Raw genomic sequence first — 20,298 nt, 5'->3', positions numbered from 1 at the left:
GGGCCGGCCCTGGTGAGCTTGTGCACAAGGAGAAGGGCAATGCCTGAAACACCACACCCTCTAGTCTCCTTAGACCAAGCAAGCTGCAGAGCCCTGGGCTCACCCATAGGAGGGACCCCCAAACTGACCAAGGCTGAACCTCTCTCCAGCTGTGGCAAGTGGAGATGCACAAATGGAAAAATAAAGAAATGAAATACTTCCCATACCAGCACTGTAGAAGAATTCACATGGTCCAAGTCAGGGTAATTGCTTACTAACAAAGTTGCTTTAATTTGGAAAACGTTCAAGGAAATAAATTAATGAAATAGTCTGGTCATTTGGTGAATAGATTCTACACATTCCACATATCAGAGGAGCATATACCAAGTCAGGAAGCAGAAACAGGCACATATACAAAAGGAGAAAGAGGGTTAAAAACCTTTTGTGTGCCTTTTGGAATTTCACAAATTAGAAGCCTTTTAATAGTAAAAAATAGTACAAAACTCAATTGAACACTAGAATGTTTTTTCAAGGCCATGAAAAAAATGAATTCCAAGTCTATTTTATAACCCTAAAACAATATAGTATCCCTGGCTTTTGTTCTAACATTCATCAAGCTTGCATATGAGGTTTTAGACGGTGCACTGGGCCTAATTCTTGAGAACTTACTTCCTCTGAATGGACGGGGCCTGAATATAACATGACTTCCTGAGTGAAGGAGAGCAGCAGAGAGCTGGGTTCCCCGGCGGTTAGGGGCCTGCCCGCACACATGAAGCCCTGCGCAGCTCCGGGGCCCGAGCCACTGCACTTGGGCTCCTGCTCTCCAGCTCCAGACTGCCCGTGGACAGAACTCCGCTCTCTAAAGAAAGAAAAAGATACTGTGTCAACTGCCAACAGCAAGATTCTAAAATACTTTACTTCTCTTTGGAGAAATTCTTAGGAGCAAAAGACATCAGGGGAACCCTTCAGAACCCAACTGGCAATGTTCTAGACTCCCTGGACCCTGCTGTGGTGCCGCGGGGATTCTACGTCCAGAGCCACAGACAACGTCTGCCCACTCTGAGCAGCGGGGACCAGACACACGGGGCTGCCGCTCCCAGCTGTGGGCCCCCGGGGTCCCCCAAACCATCGCGCTCCTCGTCTGGGCCTTATCCTCCCTTTCGGCCCGCTCAGACCACTGCCAGCTACACTTCGCAAACTCTCTGGCGCAGCCCTCAATCCCGTCTGCGGGTTCCTCCTTGTCAGAGGCTCCCGTGGGCACGCACCCACCTTCCAAAGCCCCTGGTGGTGTTCAGGGACCTCTGGAGTCTGTTTCACAGGCGACAAGCCAGCTCTGGGCCCTGACGTTCATGTCCAGGGCAGCACAGAGGAAGGAACCTCGCCCTCCCCCAAGACCCCGGAAGCAGCCTGGGAACCGCCTCAGCCCCGAGGGGCATGGGCCTCGCCTCTCACCTGGCTTGTTTAGTCGACACACCTCTTCCCAGGTGTAGTCAGCCAGGTTCACAGGCTGCGTCACCCAGGGGTCTGTCACCAGCTTCTCCAAGGTGGTGCGCCGCTCGGGGACAGGTTGTAGCAGCCCAGACATGAGGTTCATGAGATCTGGGGACAGAAAGGCGTGTGGCCAGAAGACCGACGGAGGACCCAGGCTGGGGGCAGGTGCAGTGCATTTCACAACTGCAGGTCCTGGGTCTGATGGGACAGGAGGTGGCTCTGGATCCCCACTTCTAACTAACACTCCGGGGGTTCTGGAATGTGGGGTCCCAGCTATGCTTCAGGAGGGGCTGTGGGAGATGTTTGTTGCCTCTGAAAGGAAAGCGTGGAGCTCGAGATCCCACCTTGCTCACCACACCAAGTGTGGCAGCTCCTAACCTGGGCCTGATCTGAGGGACTCTGGGGGTGCAGAGCTGTGGACACAGGGATCACGTGACAGGACGGAGGGGGGAGGTGGCCAGCAGCAGAGCCCCAGCTCAGTCCCCACAGGAAGGCAGCACGAGCTCTGAGAAGAGCCCCCAGCCTTGAGTCTGGATCTGGGTCCCATTTCCTTTTAGTGTCACCTCAGCCAGGGCCACTCCAAGCCTCACTGCCCAAGTGAGTATCCTGAGAGCCTAGTGAGAGAGCCTGCGGAGCAGCCCCCATAGGCAGAGCTGCAAGAGCCGTGGTACCACAGAATCCAGAGCGTTAGCAAAGCTCTACAGATCTTCTTCTAGGCTGCTCTGGACTGAACTGTGCACCCCCCTACCCAGATTCACAGTGTGATATTAGGAGGTGGGGCCTTTGGGAGGTGACGAGGGCTAGACGAGGTCATGAGAAGGGGCCCCCGCACAGCATCAGTGCTCTTATCAGGAGAGACACGAGAGGGCCGGCTCTCTCCCTCTCTCTGCCACGTGGGGACACAGGAAAAGGCAGCCGTCTGCAAGCCAGGAACAGGTGGGAACCAGGAACCGCATCTGCCAGCACCTTGATCTCGGGCTCTCAGCCTCCAGACTGAGAAATAAATGTCTGTGCTTTAAGCCCCCAGTCGGCGGTGTCCTGTCATGGAAGCCCGAGCGGGCTGAGACACAGGCTTCTAACCTAAGCAAAGAACCCAAGGCACAGACTTGATTCATGAGGACACTTACCTCCTCACTGCCTGTAACGATGAATGATTACTCTGGCACCACAGAATGTCACTATGTCACTAATGTCTGAGAGACCTCAGAACCCGTGGTCCAGCTCCCAGGAGCACCTCCAGGTATGGGCCGTGAGGGTCCCACTCCCGGCATACCGCCCGGAGGTCCTCACTGCAGACGCAAACCGCCACTCATGGCCCTGGGGGAGCCAGCTCACGGGAGCTCGAGGTGGGACAGAAACCCCCAGGTTCCACATGAGCGGCCGGGGGGCCAAGTCCATCCTCTGCCCTCCCCGACAGGTGACCTTACAGTCACTGCCACGGCCATGCTCAGAGACAGCTAGTGTGTGCGCATCCTTCAGAAGAGGGCCCTATGGTCCAAAGGGAAACTCTCCTAAAAATAAAGTTGTGATGTTTCAAAGTCATATTCAAATCGTCCTTACGTTCAGATCAAAGTCCGAGAAGAACAGATTAGAGAGAGAACTGGGCTATCGGCACGGACCCGGGTGCGCTGCTCTCGCAGACGGGAAGCCTGTGCAACGCCGGCGCCCGTCCGCCCGCCACTGCGCGAGCTCACCTTCCGACACCAGGTATGGGGGGTTTATCGCGGCCTCCAAGGCCTCCTCCAGCTCGCAGAAGGGGTTCTCCTCGAAGATCAGCGTGTACAGTGCGACGCCCATCGACCACATCTCCAGCTCTGGCCCCTTGTAACTGCAGGAAGGAGAGAAAGCACTCAGGGTGCTGGGCCGGCCCCGCACGTGAGCCTGGCACCTGCACAAGTCACCCGAGAGCGGCTTCCAGGGAGACGCGCCACACTCCTCGACCACGTCCTCAGCACCGGCACGTCCGCCCCCAGCCGGGTGCTGGCCACATGCTGCGGAGGGAGAGGAAAAGCAAAGCCCCACTCGGCAGCTGAGAGACAGTCAGGAGATGGCATGGGGGCAGAGCAGAGTGCCTCCCCGGGGGCTTCCTGGAGGAGGTGGAGAGAAGGCCCGGGAGCGCAGGCAGAGTGCCAGGTCCGCAGGAACTCGGCTCACTAGGGGCCCTGGGGAGCCACAGGCAGCTTCAGAAAGATGTGAAGGATGCTTGAGGCGAGACTGGCACGGGTGAGCATCCTTAAGGATGAGGCAAGGCAGCGGTGCATGACAGATAGAGGAGAGTGAGAAGGGCATGGACAGAGGGAGTGCAGGCAGCCGGCTGGCTGGAGGAGCAGGCTTCAGGGAGGCAGCTCCCTGGGGTGCTCTTTGTTATTGCCTGTGGTTACAAACACCCTCATCCCAGCCACCATTTCCTGGGCACTTGTGAGATGCTGGTGCTCTGCAAGGCATGTACATGGTCTAACCCTCATCCTCACAGCAAACCAGCAAAATACCTATCACCTTGGTTCCACGTAGAAGAGGTGAGGCCGCTGCTGGGCGGGCACGGGAGCCAGGCTGATGGCCCCCACATACCAGCCCCCGTGCTGCCCACTGCGGTTGGTCCCTCGGGTCTGGAGCTCGGGCGGGGGGACAGTCTGGCCCCGAGAGACTTGGGCAGCAGCGTCTTTGCAGCAGAACAGGAATGTTGACAAGGTGGCTGAGAGGAACTGGTGAGAAGAGGGCCCAGGACGGAGCCCTCTGCCTTCCAGGGAGCCACAGAGAGCCTGGGGACATCAGGAGTCGGGAAACCAGTGGGCAGTAGGGGCGGGGGGCCGGGCCCCAGGCGAGAAGAGGGGCCAGGAGGGGAGGGGCCACAAGGACAGACCTCAGGGAAGTGAGGGGATGAGACAATGCTACAGCCAGAAAATCAGATTTGGCAGTTTTTGTTTTGTGCCATTTATGTTTTGGAAAAAGAGATTTTAAGAATTTTGGAGGCTAAAGAGAAAAATCCAATAGGCTAGAAAAGGGGTCAGCAAACTTTTGCTATAAAGCGCCAAACAGCAAGTATTTCAGGCTGGGGCCACGTGGCCTCTGTCCACCAGGGCAGCACAGAAGCAGCCACAGACACTACGTGAGCCGACAGGACTGTCGTTATGAAAACAGGTGGGGGCCGGATCTGCCGCCCCTGGAGTAGAAGGACATGAAAACAAGAGCGAGGAAGCGGGGTCCCTGAGGACGGGATGTAGAACCGGGCAGTGAAGGACCCTGCGACGCTCTGGCGTCTGTCCCTCTAACCACAAGCCCTCCTGGAGAGACATGTCCTAACCACACTGCTCCAAAGTACGTGTAGGTGGTACAGGATAATACCTGTGGTCCGGATCTAACTGGATTTCATTTCATATGTGTACAGACACACTTCGTTTACATGTGGACAAGACAGAAATCCATGTATACGCAGGGGAAACACTGAGCACCGTTTCCATGCAAGCCCACGAGCACCTGAGCTACATCGGTGTCCTTTCCTCTCCCGAGTTCCCTGAGACCAGGCCCTGCCCAGGCCGGGCCCCTCCAGCTCACAGGTTTCTGGGGTGCAGAGATGTAAACGCGGCCTGCACCCCTGCTGCTCCTCTCAGCCAGCACAGGAGGCTTGGCGCACCCCGAGCTGACGCATGCTGGGCCAGTCAGTGACAGCACCTCTGGCCAGGAGTGGACCCAGCTTCAGCCTGGACCCTCTGCATTAGTACTTTTTCTGTTGCTTGATTTCTTACATGGCCAGCCCAGCAATATATTATTGGACTAGATTACTAGTTCTGTCATCAAAATAAATAAACCAACTAAAAAAAAAATCCTCTTCATTAATTTGAAGAGTCCCAAGTTTTGGGACTCTTTTTATCTTTCTCTTAACTTTTTTTTCTTTTCTTTTTTTTATTTATTTATTTATCTTTGGCTGCATTGGGTCTTCATTGCTGCACGTGGGCTTTCTCTAGTTGCATTGAGTTGGGGCTACTATTCATTGGGGTGCATGGGCTTCTCATTGCGGTGGCTTCACTTTTGCAGAGCACGGGGTCTAGGCATGTGAGCTTCAGTAGTTGTGGCTCGTGGGCTCTAGAGCACAGGTTCAGTAGTTGTGGCGCACATGCTTAGTTGTTCCGTGGCATGTGGGATCTTCCCAGACCAGGGCTTGAACCCGTGTGTCCCCTGCATTGGCAGGCATATTCCTAACCACTGCACCACCAGGGAAGCCCTCTCTTAACTTTTAATTATATGAAACTCCAAACATAAAAGTTGAGGAAATAATATACTGAATCTCTGTCTCCATCCCCCAGCTTCCCTGACCCACCTTACTTTTCCTGCCTGCCTGCCCGCTTATTTCCCAAACATACTTTATCACTCAACACCCTCGTCAAAGAGGCACAAACTGAAACCATTTTTCCCCCTAAAACCCCACCAACCGCAGGTCTGATGGCAGGTGTGACAACAGGCTGCAGCTCCCATGATACGTACGGGTTTCCCATGAGGACTTCGGGTGCGCAGTACTCAATTGTCCCACAGAAGGTATAGAACAGCTTGCCCCTCTCCAGGTAGGCAGCCGAGCCAAAGTCTATGAGCTTGATTGTAAAATCCTCAGCGATCACAATGTTCTCGTCCTTGATGTCCCGATGAATGATGCTCTTGGAGCGCAGGTATCCCACTGCTGACACCAGCTGAAATCAGGAGGCCACAGGGGACTTTTTAAAAGGCAATTCAAGTAGAACATGAATTTAAATTAAGGATTAAGAAGAAAAAAAGAAAAGAAAAAGAACAAAAGAGTTCTCTAACTCATCACAAACTGGTGACAGGAAGAACTCTGGAGGCTGCAGATAGCACACGGCTGAGCCGTGTGGAGGAAAAGCAGCTCCAGGCAGCATACTCAGTGTGGCTGGCACACATCATGCCCACAAGGCAGCAACGCAGATCTAGGATTCTTTTCTTTAATTTCATTATTTATTACTATTATTATTTTGTGATAAGGACACCTAAGACACGGTCTACCCCCTTGGCAAATTTTAAAGTATACCATGCAGCATCGTTAGCTATAGGGACCATGCCGTACAGCAGACCTCTAGGGCTTACTCATCCTGCAAACCTGAAACTTTGTATTCTTTCACTGACACCCCCATTCCTCCCTCCCCCAGATAAATATGTGAGTTTTAAGTTCTCTGTCTGTGTGCTACCAATGAAACCTCCTCAGCAGATATAGAACGACCATTTTGGGAGGAAAGACAGACAGACCACGGCAGAAGCTACAAAGACACATGGTGGGCACCTTAATGAGTGTGGGCTGGTTGCATGGGAGGTGGCCCTATAGAAGGCCTGACTCCACCACCTTTGGTTCACAGTGAGGGACAGTGTTCTGCCCAGAGTTCACATGGCAATTCAGGAGCAGAGTTGGGGACAGAAGCCAAGTCTCCAAACTCCTACTTCAAGGCTCTGGCAGCTCCTCAAAGAGCAGCACTGAGTGTCAGCCATATGTTCCCCAACATGTGTGGAAGTCTCAACCATGTGAATTTAAAGTAACTCCCCAGGAAATGGGCTTCATTCCAACAAGCCAAGTACGTTAGTCTCCTCCGTGAAAGGGTAAAGTTACTAGAATATACTGCTGTCTGCCTGCACTGCACATTTGGTGACAGAGATCAACAAAAGTAGCACCTCAGTTAAGTTTAAGTAAGATTAGTACAATTTCTGACCCCATTCATAATTTGGACACCAACTGTACCAATCAACATAGTGATTTCGGGACTTCCCTGGTGGTGCAATGGTTAAGAATCCGCCTGCCAATGCAGGGGACATGGGTTCGAGCCCTGGTCCGGGAAGATGCCACATGCCACAGAGCAACTAAGCCCGTGCGCCACAACTACTCAGCCCACATGCCACAACTCCTGAAGCCCACGCGCCTAGAGCCCATGCTCTGCAATGAGAAGCCACCGCAATGAGAAGTCCACGCACTGCAACAAAGAGCAGCCCCCGCTCGCCGCAACTAGAGGAAGCCTGCGCTCAGCAACGAAGACCCAACGCAGCCAAAAATTTTAAATAAATAAATAAATAAAAAACACAGTGATTTCACGGATGTAGTCAGTCGTTTACATCATTAGAGACAACTTTATATTTACAGATGAATATCTTGAGTCAGAAGCAATAGTTCATGGCAGACAAACTAAGCTGAATTAATTAACTTTGAATGAATGTATATTTACATACACATGCATGCAAACACATACATACCTGCACATTTATATAAAGAAGCATGCATGCGCACGTGTACACACATACGCAAGTGTGCAGACATACACGTGCGTGTCTATACTTATACATTCACATATATATATACATACACTTTTACATGTATATGTACATACATATACATACACACACGCACGTGTACATATCAGGCTCCAGTTGGGAAACAGAAAGCACACGTTAATCTGAACATGGAAGGCTTCATCAAGGTTTATTAACTACAAAGGGGTGAAGAACCTGAACGGGAGCAGCTGCTCTTCCTGCAGCCCCCCCGCAACATCCCAGCTGCTCAGGGGAGCAGTTCAGCAAGCAGACCCACAGATCCGGGGCGGAGAAGGAACACGCTAATACCTGGCGCTGTACACACATACGTTTATATGTAATAATATAGTTCTGTAGAGTTGTGAATCCATGTTTACATATAACAACACTTATGTATATAGACTTACAAAGGGGCTATAGATACTTCTTGCAGAAGTTAAAAAGTATTGAACGCTAGAATTACCTGTATCAGTAGCCCCAAATTAACAACGGTTAGGTAGCAGCCATTGGTAAGTGACTCCTCATGTTATGTCATACTGACGCTCTGTTTGCCATGAAGATTTCAGAAACAAATCTTTGGCATGAAGTAAAGTAGATGCGTAAATAACCTTCCGAAGTATCAAGGGGGGAGAGGTGACATTCGGGCAGAACGATGATGACCAAAACTTACAAGTAGGTGCCTCAGAAATTTAATTTCACAAATCCAGTAACTTCTGGGGGCTTATAGCTTTGAGGAAGAAATGTCAATTCATGGAAGCTGTCATTAGAAATCAAGTCAGCTCCAGGAAACGAAGAGCAAATCTGTGAATTGGTCACAGCCCCCTCCCAGGTATCTCTCCATCTTTTCCAGGGAGCTAGGAATCGTCTGGAATGGAACTACCACGATATTAAAACTAAAACAAGAATTGCGGTCTCCCCCTCCCCGCACTGCCACCCAACTTCTCTCTGTCATAGGACACCTTTCCACTTCCCTGGTCACGCTTCCGTTCCAAAAACTAACGAGTGGACTAACATCAGGACACAGACAGACACAAAGGAGATCAAGACAAATACTCACTGTAAAATGAGATTGCCAGAACCGCAACCTCTGTGGACTAATTAACTGGACAGCTACGTTTATTAAGCACTTCCTATGTGCAGGACTCGTGTGTGTGCTGCACAAGGGCCTTAGAGGCACTCTCTGATTTAACCCCAACAGCCTCATGGTGCTGGCACTAGAATGATCTCTACATACAAGTGAGCAATGATTTCCCATTGGTGAACAAGGATTCAGATCAAATGCACAATCTCAAAACCCAGTCTGGTAGCTTTGCTGGTCCATTTTTGAGATTGCTTCGGATATTGTAGGGATCTAAGTAAACCTGAATCATCAACCCACGTCTGCTGTCATTCCAGGATAGTACCTGGCCTCATTCTTCCTTCCCCACCTTACTCTCTCTGCTTCATCCATAGAATTCTCTTCTCAAAATACATATCCTACTCAATAAAATCCGAAAACCGAAGGCCAGATCCAGCTCACAGCGAGAACGGAGTGTGTATCACTGACCCCTGCAGCCCTGGGCCCAGGCAGCTAAGCCCACACTCGCCCCGGGTGGCTCTGGCCCGCTCTCACCTGTCGGAAGATGTAGCTCGCCAGGGGCTCATCGATGCTGGGATGGCGGTCGATGAATGCAAAGAGGTCCAGGCCGGAGCCATGCTTCTCCATCACCAGCTGAAAGAACCCTTGGTTTTCAAATACATCCAGCACCTGGAGAGACACAAGCTGGGTGTGGCCCTGCCGGGGAACCTTCAAGACAACGAACTCGAGAACGGATGTGACAACAGCTCTCTACCTTGACGATGTTGGCATGCTCCACCCTGGACAGGATGGCAATCTCTAAAGTGACTTTCCCAAGTTTGGGATCCTCAATCCAACAATCCTCCAAAACCTTCTCCTTCTGAATAAACTTCACCACCACCTGCGAGGAAAACAGAGAGGAGGTGACTGCAGCCATCCCCGCCATGCCTCTAGCAGCCCGTCGAGCCTGCTGCTCTACCTTCACCCTATCCCCACCCCGACCCCCACTGAGCCCCAGGGACGTGAAAGAAGAAACCGAACAACAACCCTCCGGCGCGAGTGCTGACTGGACCAGCCCGACCTAGAAAGTGGGCGGACGGGGGTGACGGTGGAGCCACAGGCGGAGCTGCAGAAAGACAGGTGCTCCCCAGAGCACCGCATGCCACCCCAATTTCTCAACCGAGTATTGGATGTCCTGGCTGAGAAAATGAAACAAGAGGCCTGAGAACTAGAAAAAATGAACAAAAACTGTCATTCATGTTGATCCTGAGAACTAATCAGAGAGTTCAGCAAGACAGATGGACACAAGATAAATACAGAAAAAACGGTGTTAGTCAACTAATCATAGTCAATTGGAGTGTGGAATAGAAGAAAAAGACACCGTTAGTAAAAAAAACCAACACTCTAGGTCAATGAATGACATCCCTGCTCCTCAACAAAACACCTGCTCCTAGGTGGGGGCTGGGCATGTGGTGAGCAGTGACCGCGGGCCAGGCCTGCTCTGCACTTCAGCAGGAGACCCCAAACCAGACGACAGAGAGCCCTGCCCTCACGGAGATCAGCGTCTGCCGGGAAGCAGACGATACACAAGATGCGCCACGGGTCAGGAAAAGCGAGGGCAGCTGAACCGGGAAGTGCCGGGTGGCGGGGCCGGGGAGGGCTTCCTGAGGCAGCGGCTTCTAGAGGGGCCGGGGGAAGGCACTGCAGGCAGAGGGAAGATGGGGGAAGGTTCTGCGCGTGGTGAGCAGGCGGCACGAGGGGCAGTGACGGCACACAGGGCCAAGGCAGAAGCAGGGAGACCACTTAGGAGCTTCTGCAATATCCAATCACCCCACAATAATCTGGAGAAAAAAGGTGGTGGCTTGGGTGCCAGCACATGCGTGGTGACAAGCAGACAAACTCTGAAGATGCTTCGAGGGGAGGGTCACCACGATTTAACAGGTCAGACGAGAGACGCGAGGGAAAGCAAGAAGATGAGGGTGGAAGCAAGGCTGACGGCCCGAGGATCCAGGTTACCGGGCACGGGAAGGATGATGGAGTCAGGCGGGGCCGGAGCGGTGCAGACGGCAGAGCTCGAGTTCGCGTGTTTGCAGGGAGCTGCCTGCTGCCCGTCCAGCTGCAGGTTCAGGGAGACAAGAAAGAAGGCGGCCTCCAGGGCCTCCACACACACCTAACATGAGCTTCAGGGGGAAGAATAATGGAACAAGAGAAGAGAATCCTCTTATGGTAAAGAAAGCTGTAAACATCTAGATTGAAGTCTTGCCAAGTGTCAAGCAAGAATAAAGAACACACACACACACACACAATACACACACATACACACACACACATACACACACACACACACACACAGAAATACGTCCTCGTGAACTTTCTGAATTCTGAAGATTAAAAAAAAAAACAAAAACAGAAAGGATAAAAATCAAGTTGCTGGCAGCAAAATTCACTTCAAAGTAATGGTAGATGACAACAGACACCATTGTGTGTCTAAAACGTTCTGAGAGGAAAAAGGCACATCTCCACTAAAATATGAGGGAAAAAACACACCCTAATACATGTAAGGATTCCGAGTGGAACAGCCATACATCCTTCCTAGAAAAATTAGTAACAAATATATTTCAGCAAATGAAACATGAACACAGGAAAGAGAAGAAACTGGATATAAAAACACTGGAGGTTTAACAAAAGCAGGACAAGGCTTGTACACTGAAAACTATAAGACATTGTTGAGAAGTGAACACAACATTGTTAATCAACTATACTCCAATACAAAATAAAACTTTTTTTAAAATAAAGTAAATGAAATAAAATTTAAAAAACATTGTTGAAAGAAATTAAAGATCTGAGTAAATGGACAGACATCCCATGTTTGTGGATCAGAAGAATTGATATTGTTAAGATGGAAACACCCTGCAAATTGATCTGCACTCTGTCCTGAGAACTGGACCCAAACCCTTCAAAGTATACTTTCTGATTGGCCGCTTTTACTTAATAATGTGTTGGCCTAATAACATTTAAATTGACATCCCTGTTTTCTGAAAGGCAAAATTACGCATGTGGCTTCGTTTTAAACCAAGAGAAGAACTCTGGGGCTCCTTTCTTCTTCCTTAGGTATAAAGGTCTAAAGAAACCCGCAGAGCCTTTCGGATTCCTGATCCAAACCGAGAGTGAGAAGATCTGCCCCAAATAAATTAAAGATGACAACAGAAACTGAAGAACGAGACTGCTTAGAAACACGTGACACCCAGAGCAGCACGTGTTTAAACCTCTAGAAGGTGGCCGGGTGCACTCAGACAACTCAACACTGCACAAGCTTTGATTATTAAGTAACAGCTTAAAAAACACACATTCAATCTAATAAGCTAGAAAAATAGCAAAATTAACTCGTAGAAAGTACAAGAAAAGAAATTTAAAGAAAACAAAGCAAATATTTGATTAGAAAATAGGCAATTCTTTGGCAAGTCTAGCAAAGAGAAGAGAGTGAAGACAAGGACAGCCAAGGGGACGAGACTCGCCACAGAAACCCCTGCAGACGTGACGTCACAAGTGCTGGTGACCACCGGTGTCCCCAGCTCTGCAGGCCCCACAAAACTGACAGAGAAAAAAGAAAAAACACTTACGTATGAATGTAAGTGAAAAAATCCCAAATAAAAATATTAGCAAGCCAAATTCAGCAACGCATTAAAAGAATGTTATAACACAATTGAGGAGTGAGTCTACGAATGGAAGTTGACTGTTGTTACTTATATATTAATAAAGGAAACAAAGATACAATCATCGCAATAGATGCTGAAAAGACATTTGATAGAACTCAACGCTCATTCTTTAAAAAAAAATTTAGTGAACTGAAAATAAAATGAAGTATTCTCAAACAAAAGGTATCCATCAAAAAATAAAAGGAGCCATTGGAATTGACAGAGGACCACTCCGAGGTCAGGAAGCATACCTGTTACTCCACATGGCTCTGCGGCTCCTAGCCAAGGTGACAGCAGGAAGGAAAAGAGGCGATGAGATGTAAGTAATAGAGGAAAGAGACAGGACTGCCATTGCCGGCAGAGGAAGAAAATCCAAAGGATCCACTGAAAGATCACTAAAACCAACAAGACTTTGATACAGATCCTTGAGGTACCAACCCAAGCACGGAGCTTTGGTACATTCCAGAAGTGACTAGAAGCCGCCGTGGTGAAGGGGTCCCACACTGGCCCTCCCAGGAATCGGCAGGCCGGGCCCGGGGACACCTGGGCAGTCTGCGGGGTTCGCCGGGACAGGCAGTACGGCGACCATGCCAGCTCCCCCGAATCACGAAACGCCCAGGCAACTACAAATCTAATCACAACGGGACTTGGGAGGGAGGGGCGGTGGCTCTAAGGCACATTACAGGATGAGGTGTGCGGCCGGGCAGCCGGCCCCTCAGCACGCAGACCCCAGCCCTGCAGGAGCCCAGTACCTCCTTATTGGCTTCCTGGTCCACCGCTGTCCACACGAAGCCGAAGGCCCCGCTGCCGATGGGGCTGAGCGTGCTGTACTTGCGGGAGTACGCGCCCTTGCAGGCCGCCAGCCCCTCCAGCTCCACAGCCTCGGGGGGCTCCTCAATCCAGGGTTTGCTTGCGAGCACCTGCGAACGCAAAGGCACGTCCGGGGGACCACACGCAACGCACTGAAGGAGCCGGGCAGCGGCAGGCCGAGCGGCGACAGCGGCACCCACGCCCTGTGCTGCTCCTCCCCGCTCTTCCCAGGCCCACGGGGTCCCCGGCCCGAGACCCACTCTCCACGGGGTATGCCAGGGGCCTCGACATGTCTGTCCAGACTGGCACACACCTGGACCCCACTGTGCACATGGAGACACACAGATTTGAAATCCCACATGTGGCTTGATACACAGAATGTCAGAAGACAGATCCTACACAGACCCTCTTCCCATCCCAAAGGACAGAGAGAGAGAGAGAGAGATGCTGATTGGGAGAGGCGGGCGGAAGGCAGGAGATGACTTCAGTCACCAACCTCCCCCAGGCTGCCTCCAGACAGCTCGCAGGTGGAGTGGGCGGAGCCGGGCAGGAGCAGGCGGGTCTGCTGGGCCGAGTCCAGGTGGCCGTGCAGGAGGTCCTTCACCAGCCAGCAGCAGAACAGGGTGGATGAGCCCTGGAGCTCCACCCGCTTCACTTCAAACTGCACACCTGAGGACGGAAGGGGAGACCAAACACCCCCGCTGCTGTCACCACAGCAGTGTCAAGTCCCCCAGAACGAGATAAAGCCAACAGACAGCGCCTGGGGCAGGGGCGGAGGGCACCGAGCCCGGAGAAGGGCAAAGCTGAGGCTGGCGGCCGCATCACCTCCCGCCGGCGCGGCGTCAGCAGCCCAGCATGTCTTCGGGGGCAGCCGGAGGCCAGGGGACTCAGGAGAGACCCGCCACCAGCCACCGATTCGGACGAGCCTGGAAAACCTGCCCCCAACACCCTCCACAGGAGTCTGGCTCGGGAGCCACACGTACACACACGTGCCGCCTAACTGTACACATCACCGTGCACACTGCCGTGGCACATGTGTGCGTTGACACAGCCTCCTGGGAATACAGCAAATCAAAGGTAGCTATCAGGGAGGCTTACAGGTGATTTTATTTTCTTCTTTTTGTTTATATTTTCTAATATTTCTGCAAATAACACATATTACTTATGTAACTCTTTTAAGTTTGGGAAAAAACCCTGGTAACCAACACTACGAAATCAGCAATGAGGAAACAACTGGCTGAAATATGGCACCGTTAGGAAATTAGGAAAAGAAAAAGGGACAAGTGAAGAGGTCTGACGGCCACACCCCCAGAATGGAGATTCTGAGACCAGAGCAGCCTGAACCCCAACAGCACATGGAAAACCACCACCAGCCCCTCAGGAACACCTGCCTCCTGGTGTGGCACCCGGGAGCCCACCCCCTGCTGCACCGCACGGAGGGCCTGGGCCCCCGGGCTGCCCCCTCCCCGGCACACGCACCTGTAATCCTCACTTTGAAGAGGTAAACTCTAACCTCGGTTCTTTATTTAATATAACACCTCATTCCTGCCAAAACGATTCCGGGGATGAAGCCCCATCAGAGGCCAGGATCAGGAAGCCCCCCTGACCCCGCTGCACCATGCTCTCGGGGCAGCAGGGCAACGGGGGACAGGGCCCTCCCCGCCCCCCACCTGCACGTACTCAGCTGTGAGCCGTCTCGGTGGTAACAGCTCCCCGCATAGGCGCCCTCCTGGATCTCGTGCTGCAGGTCGGCGGCCCCAAGCGGTGCAGAGCCGTCTGCTCTCACAGGCGTGGAGGTGGCCTGGAGGCTCAGCCCGGGTGCCTCTAACAGGGACGCATCCATGGGGCCGGCTCCCGACACAGGAGGGACGCGGTCCAGGCTCTCTCGGCCACCCAGGTCATAGTGTTCGGAGGACACCAAGCCAGTCTGCGATGATTCTGCTCCATCCAGCCCCAGAGAGCTCTCGCGGAACCGCCGGCCTTCACCCAGATTGAAGTAGGCGCCGGTCAGCAGTAACAGCTCCCGGCTGTCCAGGACTTCTGACCTCTGCCTGCGTAAACCACTCATGTCCACATCAGAGACCCCCAGCGAAGGGGAGCGGGTCCCCCCGAGCTCAGACGTAGCACAGGAACAGTTCGAAGAAGTTCGGTCTGTCCATTCGCTGAAAACGAGTTCCTTGAGGTTCCAGGAAAACGAATTCTCGTCAGCCTCCCGGGCCTCCACGGTACCGGGCAGGTCAGTGGCAAGGGTGTAGCAGGCCGAGGAGCTGCCGGAGCGGCCGCCGTGCGGGTCTGTGCCTCCCAGGTCACACAATGACGCAGGGGTGGAGGGCGGGGGCTGCTCTGTGGGGACCAGCTCGGCGCAAGAGACACCCCAAGGCCCCGCAAAGCTTGGTGCAGACAGCTGCTCCTTAATCAAGCACGTCCCCAGCCACGGCTCATCCAAAGAAAGCGTCGAGAGCAAGGGCTGCACCGTCCCCAAGTGGCTGGGGGCCGAGTCCGGGCTTCCCCGCTGAGTGCTCCACTCTCCCTCGAATCCAGGGCCGCGCACCGGGAGGCCCTGCCCTGCCAGCTGACCCGCAGCGTGCGGCCTGGCCTTGGTGGCATCAGCCCCGTGGTTTGAATCGCTGGTACCACTCGAGCCCCTCTGTCCCAGCTGTGTCTCCTGATATAGGCCACCCCTTCCAGCACCACTGGTCCCATCTGTACTCGGCACTGGTGTTTCAGAATCTCCATGTGAAGCACATGGTTTTGTGTCCACTGGGTCAGACCTGTTTCCTCCCAGAAGGTCCTGCCTGAGGCTCTCTGCTGTTGCCAGCCGCTCTTTCTCTAAAACAGTGCTCTGCTGGTCCTCTGGCGACGACCGACGGCCAGGGGCTGACGGGCATCCCCCTGGCATGTTTCGCTGGCCCTCGGGCAGTGACTGTTCCTGGGCTGGCGGGCTTCCCTCTGGGATATTTTGCTGGTCCTGGGGTGACGGCTGTTGGCCATGGGCTGGTGGGCTTCCTTCTGGGATGCTGTCCACCCTGTGGATTGTTATACGGATGACATAGTCACTGAGGAGCCACAGAAGAGTCAATAAAAAAGAGATCACAGGGGCTCCCCCTTGATTAGAGACCCACACCATGCATTTAACGCCATAAACTTATGACAGAAAAAAAAGACTTTTATAACTAAATTTAAAAATGAAGAACCAACTCACATATTCTCCAGATAAATCCACACTTAGCAATGATTTATCCAAGAATGCCACTGAGTGCCTAGGACCCTCTGCTCAAGGCTGTGGTCAGCAATCTCACTTTGCGGTGAGTGGGACCCCGACAGCCGTGCAGCCAGCCTCTTCCTGCCCGCAAGGTGGAGGTGTGGGAAGAAAGGAGAGGCGTTGGACACTGCACGCGGTAAACCACAACGGCTACAAACACCATCGGATCTCACAGCTCAGAGAGGGCAGGGCACGAGGGGCAGCAGGCTGGAAGTGCCATGCCCCCAGGGTCCTGAGAGCTGGAGCACAAAGCCCCCAGCGCACTCAGCACGGGCGGACCACTGAGGAAGAGGCCGCCACGGCCCACCTGGCAATCTGCGTCCAGACTCCCCTCTGCCGGCCCCGCCGCCAGCACCCACTCGGCCGGCGGTGCTGAGCGCCGGCCCCGTGTCAGCCCAAGGTCGGCCGCAGGCACCAAGGCCAACAGAAAGTGGCAGTGCCCGGCCTGGCTGGGGAGGCGTGCGGCGATCTGTAAATGTTACACCAGGGGCTCATAAAGAGGCGGGGAGAGGAAAGACATCACTTAAGGATGGGCCCCACAGAGGAGGCTGCTGTGAGTGGAGTTCTCAGGGACAGCTGAGGGGGCGAGGGCCTGCAGAGACCAGGCAAGAATGACCCGTCGCCGCTACGCCACCTCTATCTACCACCACCATCTACCCGGGCCAAGAGGCCAGCCCTGGGCCCGTCTCCGGGGAGCCACACGGCCTCTGCGGTGTCAGCAGGTGAGGCGATGAGTGAAGGAAGGAGGAAGACGGTAACTGGCCTGTGAAGGATGCAGATCAAACACTTAGAACCGCGAGACCAGAAACGTCCAGCGAAGAGGAAATGCAGGAACGGCCCATCTAGTTGAAGCTCCTCGTTGCCCACCCGCGTCCCAGAAAATCAAGCCCACGCACCGCATTGAGGTTCGCTCAGCACGTGAGCCACCGCTAAGACACACCTGCCCTGACGCGGGCCAGGCACCTGGCGCCCACACCAGCGGGTGCCCCTGGGCCCAGGCCCCACCACGCGCCCCCAGGCAGCACAGAGCCCTCCCTCCTCACCGTGTGTGTGTGTGTGCGTGCACACACGCACACACACAGCAAGGAGAGCCCGCAGTCACGCTGCTCCAGCCACCAAAAGTTAAATAGGAAAAGGCCAGGAAGTTGAAGCAGATGACAGGAGCCGTGTTCACAAACCATGGTGCCACCTGTGAGGTGGCGGTTCTGAGGCAGCGCGGCAGAGAAAGGTCTCCGAGACACACACACTGCGTGTCCAGGCACGTGCACACATTTAGGACAATGTGTACATGGCAGCCTGCCTGTGCCTGTGTAACACACACTTCCATCTAAGCACATGGGGAAAGGGGTCCTGCAAGGTCACTGACGACAGAGGTTCTCTCTGGGGGACCTGGGACAGAGTCACGGGGACTTTTACTCTTCACCATTATTCTTCTGTACTTAGAAAAACATACACATTCATGTAGTATATATTTAAAACATAATTTCAAGAAGACTAGAAAACAGCGTGTATGTGTGAGTGAATAAATCTCACACAATGGTGAACAAAAGATGCCGGAGATAAGGGAGTGCATTCGGTGAAGTTCAAGAACAGGCACCTCCGACCTGCGTCCTGACCCCAGGGCAGTGAGGGACGCCGAGTGGCGTGGGAGCAGGGCCTCCCAGGGTGAGAGGAGAAGGTCCAGAGAGGCTGGCGCATGACTATGCTATGCTTCAAAGAGACTGTTTTAAAAAGAGAAACTTACTGAAAACAAACCAAAATGCTATGCACAACAGGACTGTGGTAACTGAGCAAGTGGATGTTCTATTTCTACTTTCCTAAATTTTCCACATCGTACCTCATCTCCTCTAAATAGAATAACTTTGTTATTTAAAAATGCATAGCAAACAGATTCAAATTATTTTCAGAATGAGAAAATTACGCTGGAATCAGCTCCCTGGAACCTCCCTGAACGCCTTCTTATCCATAAACTGGGGCCTGTCTCACGGAGCCCGCAGGGACCTGGCTGGGTGACACAGAAGCACTGCCATCGCGAGGGGCAGCAGCAGGTGTCACCTCCATCATTCCCAAGGACTGAACACTTCCCCAGGGTGCCTCCCCCCTGGCCCTCGCGCACCCGCCCCTCCCCCAGAGGACTTACCCCAGAGTGGGCAGCGCCGGGAGGGAGAAGGCTAGGTGGCCCCCGGCGTCCACAGGAACCTGGGCCCTGGGTGAGGCAGCCTGGCTCTCCACTGGCTTTGGGGTCTCGGTGTTCACCCTTAGATCTGGCAGCAACAGCAAAAAAAAAAAAAAAAAAAAAAAGAGTGTTTTCCATTCACTGGCTCATCCTGCTGAAATCCACCTCCTCGGCCTGTGTGACTCGTGAGCAGGGGGCAAGGGGGCCTAACCTGACCTCAGACACACCGCCAGCCCCACGTCCACAGCAGGTCTCGGATCTGACCACCCCTCACTGCCCCACGGGCACCAGGTCCAGGCCCATAGCCTCCCTGGGCTCTCCCTGCTCCGCCCTGGGCCCCGCACCTACCGACCCCGGAGTCGAACCTGCCCCTCATCTGCCGACAGCCCCCGAGGGCTCTGCTCTGAGGCCGGGTAAAAACCAAAGGCCTGGCAGCCGGGCCCTGCTTCCCTCCCCAGGGCCTTGGGGCCTGGCCCTCTGGCCACCTCACCACGCCCGGCGCTGCTCACTTTCCCAGAAGGCCGCCCCTGCCTCATTCCGGCTCACAGACCCCAAGACGGCACACCCTCCCCTGCTGTGCCTTTCCTTTGAGCGCTGGTCACCTCCTACGGCTCGTGTGCCACCTGCCTCCGCCTGCCTCTGCCTACACCAGGGCCCGGGACATCACAGGTTACTGGGGTCAGAGGAGCGAGACTGTCCTTGCCACACAGCAGCCTGCATGGGGGAGGCTCTTAGAAAGTTTACTCCCGGCCCCTGGCTGACAGGCGCAGGCAGGCTGGCACCACAAACAAGAGCACGCGTCCCCACGCACCCAGAAACACGCCCACGAGTGCATCCTGGAGACAATGACGGGGACAGAGTTTCTATGACCCCACCCCCCATTTTCTACAAAGAAGATGAACTACACACACACACACAAACACACACACACACACACCAGGAAGAATTTGGAAATCTGAAAAAAGAGGAAAGGGAATGCATCAGTGCTACAGAAAAAAACTTGAAAAAAAGGAGTCTTTGCAGACACAAAAACCCGGGTACAATGAAGGAAACCCCATGTTAAGAAAAGTGGTCACAGACTTCCCTGGCGGCACGGGGGTTAAGAATCTGCCTGCCAGTGCAGGTTCGATCTCTGGCCCGGGAAGATCCCACATGCCGTGAAGCCACTAAGCCCATGTGCCACAACTCCTGAGCCTGCGCTCTAGAGCCCGTGAGCCACAACTACTGAAGCCCGCACGCCTAGAGCCCATGCTCCGCAACAAGAGAAGCCACCGCAATGAGAAGCCCGCGCACCACAACGAAGAGTAGCCCCCGCCCGCCGCAACTAGAGAAAGCCTGCGCGCAGCAACGAAGACCCAACACAGTCAAAAATAAATAAATAGATAGATAAAAGAAAAGTGGTCGAAGAGAGTCAGTAGCCTAACAAAGCATCTTTTAAAACCTGGACACCGTCTGACAATAAAGGTCCACGTCCCAGTTGGATGCCACGCAGCCGCGTCCCCCTCGGTGGCCACATGAAACCCACTCACACGTC

At 53.5% G+C, this 20,298-nt stretch overlaps 1 protein-coding gene across 2 annotated transcripts in view; it reads right to left on the bottom strand.

Annotated features, from left to right (window-relative positions):
- Window positions 1-246: 246 nt before the first annotated feature.
- PASK (PAS domain containing serine/threonine kinase) overlaps window positions 247-20,298 on the bottom strand; it is a 38,460-nt gene continuing 18,408 nt past the window's right edge. Inside the window, exons 9-18 of one of the 2 annotated variants that reach the window (XM_029224453.1) lie at window positions 18,729-18,852; window positions 15,007-16,352; window positions 13,823-13,995; window positions 13,269-13,436; window positions 9,597-9,722; window positions 9,377-9,511; window positions 5,950-6,149; window positions 3,165-3,298; window positions 1,432-1,578; window positions 247-838 (exon numbers count right to left, since the gene is read on the bottom strand). In XM_029224453.1, the coding sequence (XP_029080286.1) occupies window positions 729-838; window positions 1,432-1,578; window positions 3,165-3,298; window positions 5,950-6,149; window positions 9,377-9,511; window positions 9,597-9,722; window positions 13,269-13,436; window positions 13,823-13,995; window positions 15,007-16,352; window positions 18,729-18,852 (2,663 nt within the window). In that variant the 3' untranslated portion in view covers window positions 247-728. The remainder of the gene's footprint in view (window positions 839-1,431; window positions 1,579-3,164; window positions 3,299-5,949; window positions 6,150-9,376; window positions 9,512-9,596; window positions 9,723-13,268; window positions 13,437-13,822; window positions 13,996-15,006; window positions 16,353-18,728; window positions 18,853-20,298) is intronic. The other variant, XM_029224454.1, reaches the window with a different exon arrangement.

The sequence above is a fragment of the Monodon monoceros genome, unplaced genomic scaffold (assembly GCF_005190385.1).
Source record: "Monodon monoceros isolate NGI ecotype Baffin Bay Population unplaced genomic scaffold, NGI_Narwhal_1 Super_Scaffold_16, whole genome shotgun sequence".
Classification (NCBI taxonomy): domain Eukaryota; kingdom Metazoa; phylum Chordata; class Mammalia; order Artiodactyla; family Monodontidae; genus Monodon; species Monodon monoceros.
This window is presented reverse-complemented; position numbering and strand designations above follow the sequence as displayed.